Source organism: Alligator mississippiensis, chromosome 5 (genome assembly GCF_030867095.1).
Source record: "Alligator mississippiensis isolate rAllMis1 chromosome 5, rAllMis1, whole genome shotgun sequence".
In the NCBI taxonomy this organism is placed as follows: Eukaryota; Metazoa; Chordata; order Crocodylia; family Alligatoridae; genus Alligator; species Alligator mississippiensis.
This window is the reverse complement of record NC_081828.1, coordinates 98,770,996-98,785,318: the sequence shown is the minus strand read 5'-3', so window position 1 is coordinate 98,785,318 and position 14,323 is coordinate 98,770,996. Positions and strand designations below refer to the sequence as shown.

General features: G+C 40.2%; 1 protein-coding gene across 5 annotated transcripts in view; it reads right to left on the bottom strand.

The window, feature by feature from the left end:
- Positions 1–14,323, bottom strand: part of TRIO (trio Rho guanine nucleotide exchange factor) — a 533,872-nt gene that overhangs the window by 206,972 nt on the left and 312,577 nt on the right. For all 5 annotated transcript variants that reach the window (XM_019483906.2, XM_006266316.4, XM_014593806.3 and 2 more), the window contains one exon: positions 11,154–11,345. In XM_019483906.2, the coding sequence (XP_019339451.1) occupies positions 11,154–11,345 (192 nt within the window). The remainder of the gene's footprint in view (positions 1–11,153; positions 11,346–14,323) is intronic.

Sequence of the window (14,323 nt, the reverse complement as noted above, 5' to 3'; positions counted from 1 at the left end):
AACAGACGTTGTCTAGAGCAAGAATTCCAGTCACAGGAAGATATACTAAATACGAAATTATTACGTACCATTGTAACTCATACAGATAATTTAGAAAATTTAGTGTCTCAACACGTGAAGGTTTCTTTACATCATTTAAATCTTACTCATGCCACTACAAAAGCCTTATCCAATTTTCTTTTAACTCATAAATTTACAGAAGTCCTTATAAATTCTACCATTAGAAAGCGTTTTTTAGCTCATGTATTTAGTGAAACAGGACTATCACAGTTAGAATTTTGCAGTCCACCATTAGGGCAGATAGAAGAATCAAAATCCGTAATTACCACACGATGTGCACTTCCTACAACAATAGTATGTAAAAAGCTTATACCTACTTTAATAACTAGCCCAGTATTTGTAGTATGCTTAAATAAAACTAGTGAGCAGTGTGAAAACGATGACAGATTAAATTTTCAGAACTGTGTAAGAAAGTCAGTACAGTTCTTAAATAAGGCATTAGTGATTCAAGAAGTTATTCCATGTCAAATAGAATTTACAAACAGAACTACCTATGGTATTTATCAGTTTCACAATCAGACAATTGTTTGTAAACAAAATTAGTGTGTACAGATCAATGGCAGATATTTGTTAAATTCTTCAGGAACATATTTATATGTCTCGGAATGTGAAACACATTATCCAGTCCAACTCAATGATTATGAAAATTTTGCTTTACAAATATTGTTACAGCAATTAGATCGCTTGTTAACTCAAACCATACTATGAGACAAATGCAAATGACTGACAATCAACTTCAAATCTGAATTAATGATAGCTGTATTTTAAAATATCAGTTAGATCAATTCCGTGCAAATCCACCAAAAATTCGCTATATTCCTACATGGCAACAAGCTTTTGTAGACATTGCCAATTGGTTTTATCCATTATTTGCTGCAACTTGTAATGCTATTGTTACTAACTTAGATAATTCTGCGAAGATCACTAGCAGAGTTGTACATCTTCTGTGGACAGCAGGAGATTGACTTTGGATTTTGTTGATCAGAGGAGCTTACATTGAACTTAGAATTAGACTCTCTTTTTCTAAGAGGAATTTATCCCTATTGTCAAAGATATCATTGAGTCTCCATAAAATCAACGACCATTATCAAGCTACGATAAATACTCATGATCAGTCTTATCTCAGTGTAACCATTTTGAAGTATTGAGCAACTCCACCACATGCCTTTCACTATTATTACTAGCTGTTTTAACTTTTCTTATTATTCAGCTTCAAAACCTGTTGCATCAATATTTAATTCCTAAATGGACTTCAATTATTCATCAACGATTTAACAGAACTAGTGTATTATTAGTTTGAGCTTGTTGTTTTAAACGAGTGTTATAGAAGTATTATTATTGCACATTTGTTATGTGGTATGGTCTAGAATTTATATTTTATTGTAGTTACATATGTAAAACGACTGGTCTTTCTCGTTTGATTTTTCATCATATCTTAGTTATAGGATTTATGTTAACCTATAGAATAGATGGTGCTTAAAAACAGTCGCTATGCCTAATGCTACCAGAATTAGCAACACCGTTGCATCTGTGCCAACAGCAGTTATGAGCTCTAAAGTGTAAATTCACCTTAGTCATCCTGACCATTTTAGGAATATTATTCCTGATCAAATGGAATTTTCCTCTGAACCCCCTCATATTCATGATGCAGATGTTTAAACTTCCTTGGTGCCTGTGGGACATTCAAAAGTTATTTTAACAAAATGTGTTAAAATTCACAAAAAGAAAGGGATGTGATACCCATATCTACAGTTTTGCTGAAAGTACAGAATCAAAGCACAAAAATGACAAAACTGAAACCCAAGTGTTTTAACTACACGGTTGCTACTGAGCCGCCGAAACAGGGAAACATGTGGTTTCACAACATTGTCAAAGCAATGAAACACCTGTACTGGCAAACCACGAAGAGCAGCTCAACGACATCAAGGCCTCTTAGAAGTAAGCTACAATCTGCAAATTGGTCTCCAAGAACCTAACCTGAAAAGATACAATGTAGAGTTGCTTCCAGGGGCCTAACCTGAAAAGATCAGACGTGAAAAGGGTATTTCACCACAATGCGGTACAAAATAAAGTTGGAACCAAACCACACTAGCCACAAAATGTTCTAGTGCTTAGCCAATTACAGTAAAGGTTAATCCAAATTTAGTCCTAAATTTCGCTTAGATGCAAATAAATTTGAGCTGAAATTTGAGCAAGGTGTGCAGATCTTCGAGTTCTCATAGAAGCGTACTGCTGGGGGAACAGATGATCTATTGATCACTTCTTCAGGTATGAGAAAGAAGCAAACAGGCTAAGCTAAATAACATGTTTTCTGTTTAATGCCATATAAATAAAAGCAGTTACTTAAGGAGTGAAGGATGGCTGTGAAATAGGAACAAAGAGAAGTGATCAGAATTAGCTTCAAAATGAGATAAATGAAGTTGAGTGGATAACCTAATAAAAGTAGAAGCACAAAACCTTGAAAAAGAAGTCATCATTATCTATGGAATGCAAAGAGGCAGGTAGAGACCTTAAGTAGACTGAAAAGGCCCATAAACGATTACTGTCAGTATTCAGTCCACTGCTTTAGTGCCCAGTAAAGTTATTAATTTCTTTTTCCAGGCCAACCTTTTGAAGGCATTTTGTAGAGTATCCTTGAGGATAAGCAGCATGAGGTCAGAAAGGGAGTGGCTGTTTTGTGGAAAAAAAAGTATTCTTCTCCTAGTGACTGCATGTCTGCCCATCTTGTTCCAATGACCCCTCATTCTGGAGCATAGCTTTTTTCGACTTTCACCCACATACTTCCATCTGGTGCATGAGATGATATGTACCATGTTCTGAGATCGACACATATAAGAATCCATGGATTCTACTGGTTTTGTTGTGAGGGATGCTGATTACAGTGGTAGTAGAGATATTCACAGGTTGTTGCTGAGCCAGTGTTTGACCCATTTAGTGTGTGCTGATCAGAGGGGAGCGCATGTCTGATGAGTTTGGCAAGGTTTGGAGACTGTTTGAAAGACAGCAGCAGAGACACTGGGGCTACGGACAGATATTACACATAAACCAGTTTAAGTGGGGGGGGGGGTGCTGCTCTAGCTCCCCCTGGCTTCTAGCCTGAGCCACTGCAGGCATGTGCCTACATTTCTGGAATGAAAAGGGAATGTCTGTTCAATTCCAAATGAGTTCAAGCTTTGCAGGTTAGACTTGTCACAACCCAAGGGTGTGATTGTTTGTGTGCGCTTCGGCACTGCTAAATTATTTCCCGCCACTCGTAGATTTCTTTGCAGGGTGCATTTCTAGGTTGCAAAAGAGAAATGCACGGTGCAAGGAGTTCCCACCATTCGCATGCAAATTTGTTCCCCGCTATTGGCCAGTTCTAAATTATTCCCACGTGGCGGCTAGCAATTGGCTTGCTAGCCGTATAAGAGGCTTGAGCGGTTTCCACCCAAGTTGGAGGACTCCACAACCATCTGGAGGAGGAGAACTTCACATCTTGTGAAGATCTCTAAGTGCTGCGGAGCCTATCGAACCCAGCGTGTATCTCAAGAAGGCTATAGGGGTCTGATCAACCTCTGGCCTCTCCCCGTCGCCGCCTGATCCCTCGATGTACCCCTCCTTGCACACAAGTTCCACGGACCCTAGCAAACTTCGTGTGAGTGTATTCAGAGCTCTCTGCTTTGAGTTATTTTCTTCGGTTGACACGACGGGCTCGCAGTTTAGAGCCTTCAACCGGATTGGGCTAGAAGGTTCGTGTGGAAGGAACTCTAGTCTGCCTCTCCTCTTTTCTGTCTGTAACCGCAACTCAAGCAAGTTTTCCTGCCTGCACCGCGACCATCTTCGGTGTAAGTAAAATAATCTAAAATCAACCGCTAAGCGTCCGTGCCTAATTCTAGTCCGCCGGCCTGCATTCCCCAACCCGGTGTGTCCGGGCTGCTGGCCACAGCCCACCATGCGCCCCCGAGGGCCTCGGACCGCTCCCGGCCCGCACAAGACTAACCAGCAAAGATTGAATCAATTCAGGCTCAGGCTTTTTGAATGTCTGTCCCTAGTCTGGGAATCTCTCTCAAGGTCCTATCCTCTCAAGTATAGGCTTTAATTGTTTGATGATGCTTCTTTTAAATTCCAGTGTACGATGGTATGGGGCAACCAGGGATATGCAGTCAGTGGGGGATTTCTTTTGCATTATAGTAGCCTACTGAGAATAATTTGGGTGATTTGTTCAAAGATCTCTCGCCCTCTACTGCATGTTCATGCTTTGTAAAGACTGTTTTTAGGTTGGTACAGTGGGCACTATAAGCAGATGTGGTGGTATCTTTCTATTTTATGTTATTTAATAAATATTAGCTTGTGTCTGCTTCTTTTCCAGATCTGAAAAAGGGATCTTTGTGCAGCTTGTCCAACATCTATGGTTGGTCCAATGAAACAACCATCCCTGCCTTCTTCCCAAGAAAAAAAAACTGAAAAAAATCCTTTGGCTCTCATAGTTTTGGCAGCTCCAATACTCCAGCCTTATTTCTTTCAATTGTTTGATGATGCTTCTTTTAAAATGTTTGATGATGCTTCTCCAGTTAAGTTTGTCCAGTTCCCCAAGTGAGACACCTGCTGATCTGGATACTCATTTTGGTGATAAACAGTGAAGTATAAAAAAATCTGAAATTCATGTTTCTTTAAGTAAAAAACCCAAAAATTTCACAGACACCTGACTCGTATATGACGGGTATACAGATTCTCTCTCTTTTCAAAACTTTAGCAATTGCTTCAGTAATCAACTCAGAAATGCTGCATTTGGTTCAGTTAGCCATGCTCCCATTATATCAGTCACTGTGCAGGATGCTTCTCATTCATTGCCATTGTAAATATGTTACAGCTTTCATTTTTTAGTTCTGCACTAACCAAGAGTAAGTCTTCTAGTTAACACACATGTATGCATGCCAAACAACAGCTACTATTAAGAGCCCTTTATGGCTATTCCTTGCTTCTCATGGTTTCAGTTCAACCAGTTTTATTTACATGGATGACATGGCAGATTTACATTTGAGTAAGGTAACAAGGAAAAGGTATTCAGAAACCTCTAAAAAGGAGATAAACTGCTTGAAACTCCTAAAATAACTTGACAGAATATTCAACAAATATTCCCTGTAAAATGCTAAAGGAAAATGTTTAGGAATCCACAATCCTCTCATATACGCTCTGCTCTCATCTAGGTTCCAACATCTGACTTTACAGTTATTGAGAAGATCGCTGTACTCTGGCTTGGCTACAAACACCTGGCTTCGCCATTATTCCAATTTTCCATCTTCTGGCTGACAAGGGAGACATTTGGTGTGTAGGTTTGTGGAACAGTTCAAAGGTGCAGGCAGAAGCATATATTCATCATTCAAACATGTTTCTGCACCCAAAAGAAAAGCTTTCTTTTATTTCATCTGCTGCTAAAGGTCACCTTGGGATATGGTCAGTGAATTCTGCCTCCCACTTGTTCACAAAACCCTCAGGCAAAACGACCAATCCTGTTAACAACTTTCCTGAATTATTAGTGTGCTGCTCTCAAAATGTGAATGTTTCCCCCAAATCATGAAATGCTAGCACAAGACCAAACAAACAAACAAACAAACCAACCCCTCCCCCCAAAAAAAACAGATGTGAAATCAACAGCTTGGAGGAAAACTCATTTATAAAGCATCAATGATGAATTTTGGTACTTCATCGTAATGATGAAAACAGGCCTGCACAATGCCACAGGGAGAATACCTCCTAAGAACATTTTGTGTACCAATACTGATGCTTGCATGCTGTCCAGTTTCAGGTGCATAGATTATTCAATTTAATTTCTGCACTGACATTTCTCATGGCTTGTCTGCACCTAAGTTCAATATTGGCACTGGTAATAACGTGTCAGAATACACACTGAGATATAAAATTTCAATTTAGTTATTTTTCTTCTATATTTTAATTTCCAGTATACTTTATCTGTACCAATGACCTCAGGCTTTGCCTTGGAAATGAAAATGCATGATGAATTGTGTACTTAGTATAAACATAATTAATGCCAGACTCCACTGTTATAATTGCTGACAAATGCTGAAATGTTATATGCTCACTGAGCCACTAATGATACACCTTGTTATAGGAAGTGGTTACCAGCAGGGTGGGAAATCTTTTGATAGCATTGCCTTTGGAAAATGTAGGGAGGAAAAAGTGAATGTGAACAGCAAAGAACAGTAAAAAAAGCTCAGGGGATCAGGGGAAGTTGTATGTCACGGAAAGACAAACATGAAGGAATAGGAGTACATGAGAAAGACAAATCAAGTAGTAAGAGACAAACAGAAAGAGACAGAGTAGGAACTAGAGCATGAAGCAGAAAGGCAGGGTCATAACGAAAGCAAAAAGGACAAGCAACAGGTAATGGGAAATGGTGAGTAACTAAAGAATAGGGCAGGAAGGTGACTCAGGAAGAGGAGAAATGGCTACAAAACAGAAGTTGTTGCAGAAAATCCGTGCTGCCAAAATTAGCAACTTACAGTGCTTACAAAGAGAAGAGTTCAAACACTGGAAAGCAATCTGGATATTAGGGCCACGCGTAATTAAACAAGAGGCAAAGATTCAAAAGACTTAAAAAAAAAAAATCAAATAAAAAAATTGAAACCACAAACTATTCCCTATCCCTCACTGAAAATAATTTGTCATTGTTTAACAGAGTATTTTGCATAGACTACTGACAGATTCCCCAGCATACGCAGGGGTGTCAGTCCCTTCTATACTCCACTTAGCTTGAAAAAGGATACTGTGTTATCTGAAAGCTTGCTAGAAACATCAACCCACCTCCAAATTGGTCTAATAAAAGACATCAACTCAAACCAAAAAGTCTATCATATAGCCCCAGACCAATATGGCTGACCCCAAAAGAAAACTCCCACTGTTAAATAGACAGTTTGTTTTGTAGAAGCAGGGAAAATAGAAGTACATTAAAAAAAAAACCAAGAACAATAACCCTCATCCAATGCTGGGGGAAGGCAAGCATAATACTATCTTTTTACTAAAGAATGAATTCGTCAACATGTTGCTTGATCACCAGCTACATTTGTACAGACTCTTCTTGCCCTAGCCACTTTTAAATACGTTTTTTATGCAACTGAAATGCAGACTAGGGGTAGATGTAACAACTGAAACCTTTTCAAGTGAAATGCACCTGGAAACATTTCAAAAAAAGGAAATGTCATAGCCAGTGAATGAAGGCTGTATTGTTCCCGGCGTTTAAAATGCTGCAGCTTGCTCTAGCACCAGGCACAGGGCACTAGACTAGCCTGCAGCAACCTGTAGCATAGCGATGGGAGGCAGCAGTGAGGGTAGAGCAGCGAACAGGAGAGGAAACATAGGCAGAGTTGGGGGGGGTGGGCACTGGGTGCTCCCAAATCCCGTGAACCTCTCTTCTCTCTGCTTAAGAGGGAAGGGGTAGAGAAGAAAGGGCTGGATGGTTCAGCTCTGATTTTGGCGCAAGAGTCTGGCAAAGAGGGTTGGGGATAAGCATGGCTTTAATCCCAGATCTGAATGCAGCTCTAATCTGGCTCCCGTGTGCTCTCCCCACGTACAAGTAACCAAAAGTGAAAAGCTCCAAAATAGTATATAAAGAGGTAGTATTTTGGGTGTTTCAGCCACTTTTGAAATGTTTAATGGGCATGTACATCTGTACAACTGCGTACATCTTTTAAGGCCTTTGAAACATTAATTCTTGTGCCTGTCCACACCCTAGGGCAGCAGCTCCCAATCTGTGCTACACGTACCACCATTGGTACACAGACAACCTGTCAGAGGTATGCGTTAACAGATTATAATTACTTTATATGACACAAATTTGCCAGTGGTACTTAAGGTTGTATTGTTTCACATTGGTGGTGTACAATTTGTCAGCATGGGAACTGCTGCCCTAGGGCAAAAAAAAAGGCATGCTTACGAACATATATTATTATAATCCTGATTCTTAACAAGTGTCCTGCAGGAGAAATCTATCCCTCCTACCACCATAACTAAGATGGTATTTTGAGTTGCTTCGTTTTTATTTGTCAGCTGTTTTGCAGGACCATCTCAGCATTCCACACACAGCATTCCAAACAAGCAAGATGCCACTGAATTGGGAGTGTTGTCATCTGAGCAAATGAACAAAGTGAAAGAACAGCAGCAGTACAGACCCAGCAATCATTTACCTCCAATTTTGAATTTACTATTTCTTTGCATTTCAAGTTTCAGTTAGTAGGGTCGGAAGGGACCTGAGCAGATCATCAAGTCCGACCCCTGCCACAGGCAGGAAAGAATGCTGGGGTCAGACGACCCCGGCAAGGTGTCTATCTAGCCTCCTCTTAAAGACCCCCAGGGTAGAAGCGAGCACCACTTCCCTAGGAAGTTGGTTCCAGATCCTAGCCGCCCTGACTGTGAAGTAGTGCCTCCTGATATCCAGCCTGAATCTGCTCTCTGTCAGCTTATGGCCGTTGTTCCTTGTTACTCCCGGTAGTGCTCAGGGGAACAGGGACTCACCCATTGCCTGCTGGTCTCCCTTGGCCAGTTTATAGACAGCCACCAGATCCCCTCTCAGCCTTCTCTTGTGGAGGCTGAACAGGTTCAGATCCCATAGCCTATCCTCATAGGACCTGTCCTGCTGCCCTGATCATGTGAGTGGCCCTCCTCTGGACCCTCTCGATGTTGTCCACATCCCTCCTGAAGAGCGGTGCCCAGAACTGGATGCAGTACTCCAACTGGGGCCTGACCAAGCTTGCATAGAGGGGGAGGATCACCTCCTTGGACCTACTTGAGATGCATCTGTGGATGGATGACAAGCTGCGGTTAGCCTTTCTGACTGCATCCCCACATTGGCGGCCCATGTTCATCTTTGAGTCAATAATGACTCCAAGATCCTTTTCTGCCTATGTGCTGGTGAGAGGGGAGTTCCCCAGCCTGTTGGTGTGCTGCTGGTTTTTCCTCCCCAGGTGCAGTACCTTGCACTTGTCAGTGTTGTAACCTATCCTATTCTCATCCACCCACCCCTGTAACCTGTCCAGATCTGACTGCAGCTTGTCCCTCCCTTCTAGCGTGCCCACCTCCCCCACATCTTAGTGTCATCTGCGAATTTGAACAAGGTGCTATTCACCCCCTCATCCAAGTCGCAGATGTTGAACAGTGCAGGCCCGAGGACTGAGCCTTGCGGAACCCCACTGCCCACATCCTTCCAGGTCGGAACAGAACCGTCCACCACCACTCTCTGGGTAGGGCACTCCAGTCAAGTGGCGACCAATCTGACCATGTAGGGATTGACACCACAGTTGCCTAATTTTTTTAATGAGAATGGGGTGAGAGACAGTGTTGAAGGCTTTTCTGAAGTCCAGAAAGACTACATCCACTGCAAGTTGACCCCCAAAATAATATCACATAGGACAAGTTTACTCAAAACTGTAATAGATAAAGTTGCATGAGATAGAAACAAAGAGTTAGTTCTTGTCTGGTTCTACTTAGTTTTTTCTTCCAGGTCTGCTGGAGCATATTATGGAAGAACTTGAAAAAGACAGCCACAGGCTTCTACCAAAATAACTGTGTACCATTGCAAATGCAGAACAAGCCAAATTATTCCAAAGAGTAAATAAATCAAGATAGGAAGGTTTTACATCAAATAGTCTAATAGCATGTAGGGGAACATAAGCACTACACATCTGGACAGGCTCACCAGGATTCCTAATGCACGAATCACCAGTAAGTCTGTCCTTTCTCAATCACTTCTTCCCCTTCCTCTGCATCTCCCATCTCTTATTCTCCCATATCTATTGCATCTACTGATGCAGAGTATAGCCCTTTTCAGCCCTTCTTCCTGAAGCTAACAAAAATAGATAATGCAGAAATAAACAGAATAAAAATAGCAGTAAGAACTTTTTTGGCATTTGACCAAGGCTGCCATTTCTCTGCTGCATTAATGGTGGATAAGCAGCAGTAGGTATTAGAGGAACATGAAACAAAGCAGCAGTACAGCACAATTATGAGAAATATAAAGGTAAGCTTAATTTGAAAGATTTTCGTCATTTGGCAATAAGGTAAGAATAGTGGGGGGAGAGAGAAGGGAGGAGGATGAGAAGAACAATAGAGATATAATAAGGTAGAAATACTGAAACCACTAGTTGAGCAACATGTATTTATGGTGTAGAGTTATGAAGAAATGTAATAGTGAATATGTTTGCAGACTATTAGCCTTGGGGAATTGGTAGAAGCATCAGACATGCACATATCAAAATATGCCTATCGAGTAAAGTATTTTGCAGAACAGAGCACTTTGGCTACTATCCTTCTCAAAAGCATGAATCTGGCTCCAAAGTCAAAAAGTCAAGGACCAAAATTATAATAATAAAATGAATTCGCTATTCTAATATTATAAAAGCCGAAGTCTGTCTGTCCAGCCATCTGTAACACTTTATTTGCACTCTGATTGGCTGACGGAAACAGTGAATCAGTGCTCCAAGCGTGGGGGGAGCGCCGCCATGATTCCGAAGACACACCAAGGACCAGACGGGGTGGGGGAGCCGAGGCCAGCGCTGCTGATAGGCCAATACCTACTGCTGTTATTGTTTCTTCCAATTCTGTTTTTGAAAGAAATCAAGGAGAATTCCTTCTGCTACTGGTATAGCATTCAAGTGAAATGGAAGGGATTTGGGATTTGGAGAGGGCTCTCAACTGAGAATCCAAACATAAATTGCAACTCACCTTCAGTAAATCAACTGACCTCTGAACTACTTCTTCCCTCTCAACCACAAATGTCACCAGAAAAGAAACTGCACCTTTTAAAAAACTCTATACAGCACTTAAGTTAAAAGGGGCATGAACTCAGAGAAAGCCATCAAGTGTTACTATAAGCCAACAACAGGCTATTACATCTACTGAGAAATATGTGAGGGACTAGGAAAACATGGAACAACCAAACACTGTACTTAAAATAAAACTAGAAAAGCACAGCTCAGTCTCAACTAAAAACTCTCCATATAGTTGGGGTTCACTTATCTGATTGCAAAAATGTTATAGGGTGACAATGGACAGCTTCCGTTTTATGTCTCCCATAGTTTTCCGTGTTTTGTCATGGAAATTACCTCTTTAACGTGAGTGTGAAAAGACACAGACATATCCAGCAGGATCTTGCGTTGCTCCACACGCCGAACAAAGTCCTGTATCCGGTCTTCAAGCTGATGGGCAGCCTGATAAATCTCTTCTGGGTCACACTCCCCTGTCTGAGCCAGTTGCTCAGCTGCTTCAAGTAATTTATCTGCATTGGTATATGTATTCTGCAGAACAGTAAGAAACAGTTTTGTTGAGTTAAATATGTTTAAGTCAACACTGACTGAAAACACAGTTTTAAGTTGTAATAGCATTGCCCTTGGTTGGAATCCAACTGGAAAAAAAGAAGCCGTTAAATAATAGGTTTCTGAAATGTCATGTTAGTAGCCTTGTCATCATTACAGTACATACTTTACTGAAATCCTCTGACCATGTCTGTTACACTGGAGGAAAGAGAATATCCATCTATATCAGCTGTCACTTCACTCTATAGAGCAGTACACTGTCATGTTTTTTAGCCTACAGCCAATTACTAGTACAAAGACAACATCTACCAATGCCTGCTTAACTTGGCTTCAGTTTCACAGTAACACTAAGATCTGATTACTTTTTCCTGAGGATGCTAGTAGGATGGGAATTATTTCAGTGGTATATAAAAAAAATGTAAGGACATCGATGTCTGCCTCTTTTATAACAGATTCAGGACCTGGTCTATTCCTTTTCAGACTAGTCCCAAAACCCCACTGAACAGCTTTATGGTCCAATAACTTATAAATTATCATTTTTAAAAGCTATTTAACAGACCAGGATAAACAGGATGAGAGGCAGGAAGAAAGTTTTTTTTTTTTAAGTCCTTTGCAAAAGACAAAAAAGGTTTAAATCCTACTTTACTACTGCAATTAGGCAATATTCCATTTAACCAGCAGTAGCAAGGTAAGAAGAATTTACAATAAATTCTAGGTTCCTTACAATATACAATTACAACAGTTGCAAGCTATTTAACTCCAGGTAAGAACCTGTAAAAAGTTCAGGTGCTAATGCCTGAATAATTTCAGAGAGGGAGCAAGTGAGGCAAGTACTGGTAGCATAGGAGGAGGGAGGGTTTGGGGGGAGAGAGAATGCTGATCTACGCTTTTTGAAAAATAAGATAGACATCAGCAGTTTAAAAAATAAATAAGAGGAGCTCAAATCAGAGCACAAAAACTACCATCCAAGAAAGAAAACTTTTAGAGCAAGTTTCTACACTCGAACCAAAACATTGAAGTAGCAATTTTACTTCACATAGTCCTCTCAGCTTCAACCATATGCTATATAGACTTTCCACATGCTATATATTTAAAATAATTTGTTAATCAATGACTTGTTGCCTTGAGGGAATTGGCACAAGATTGCAGGGTTTAGTATTTCTAACAATAGGAGAACTTGATGTCCTCTCTCACAAGTAGTGATGAGGCCTAGACTACCCAGGAGCTTTACTGGTCGTACAAGTAAACCTTCCTATGGTAGACACTACAAATTTGGGGAAACAGCTTATGTCAATATCAGGCTAATCTCATTCTCTGAAACATCAGTGTGATGCCCTATTTTGCCAGTTTAACTGGTAGTAGGTTTTTTGTTGATAGAATGCCATAAAAATAAAACATCTCTGTCAGTCATTACAATATCCACAACAGTTTCTACTCCAAACCTGCTTAAATCATGTGCAGAAATCATGTTTCTACCCTGGCTCTGACAGTTACTGGGTAAGTCTTGCAAAAGTTATTTATATTGCTGTGCTTCTCCATGTACAAACTTGGATTTGAGTTAATTTGAGAAGAAGAGTAATCTCATGTTTAGTTTACAGGTGTGTATAAAATTGCTTTGGATTTCTTGCTTGAAAACTGTTATTGATTGTTTTCATTCCATCCAGAAAGAGCACACACCAACTGCAGAAGCTTCCGCAGCCTGACAAAGGGTTTTTAAACTCGAAAGCTTGCTTAAAATTTTTCCCCCAACTATTTAAGTTAGTCTAATAAAAGATATCAGATTCACCAAAAGAAGCTTGTCTGCCTATGCCCTTAGACCAACACAGCTACAATCTACACCCCTGTTATCGACTGAAAGCACTTGAAAATCATCTTAACACACTTTCATATTATATCTGTGATGTTTGTGTTTGCCTGTCTTTATGCCTGTTTAGATTAATCGTAGTGCCTGCCTCAATATTTCTTTGAAAAACATGGCCTTTTTCCTCACTTTTTCTGTCCTGCCTTCTGTTATTCCATAAATAATCAAATGTCATCACATGAACACTTTAATGAAGGCATACATGTCCTACAAACCGAACACAGGTTCTTGAATTGGATGCAACACCCTGCAGAGCCCAAATTGGTTAGTTTTTGTAATGCATGTAGTATAACCAAGTTATGGTGGCTCACAAAGCAAATGGGGACTACCTTTACAATTACACATTTCCAGTTCCTTGCCAGATGTATTACCACCAGCTCTTCAACCCTAATCAGAGGCTGTCTGTGTCTCAGGTCTTCTACCTCAAGAAAAATGCACTCCTTCTAGGTAACAGAATTTATTACTTAGTTCCACACCAGCAGCTCAAAACATGACAGTTCAGAACCCCTTCTGATTAAATGTTCATGTTTTAAGTGCTATAATCAAAACTCAAATATAAAAACCAAAGTAGTTCAATTCTCAAACTGATAACCTTTAGGGATGCTAGCAACTGTGAAGGAACTCAAGGGCAACTCCCAGATTTGACTGACTTAATTATTTATCTTGTTAAAACTGTATTATCTTTTTTTTTAGTATTCCAAGAGCTTCCTCCATCTATCAGATTCATCTTTCCACCAACTGGGAAATGACCTAGTTGAATGTAATAGTTGAAAGTTACTTTTGAAGGGATTCCATACAACATCTGCAAAGAGCAAACAGCAAAATAGTAAGCTCTCACACTTAGTAGAATATTCCTTCACACACTATTAACGTGCATGAAATTTGTGAGAGTTGCAGTCTGGGGAAGGGAAGTCTTTCATTCTAGTCTTTCACAAACCAGACTGCCAGTACCCAGTCAGCAACCCCTTCTACAATAGACAATTGGAAGACAACAGAAGGAAGAGAGTTATAGGAAGACTGTTTTGCTTTTAATACAACCTCCTGTTCCTTAGAGCAGTAATTTTGATATCTAGTAGTCTCATTATTTAAAAACATTCAC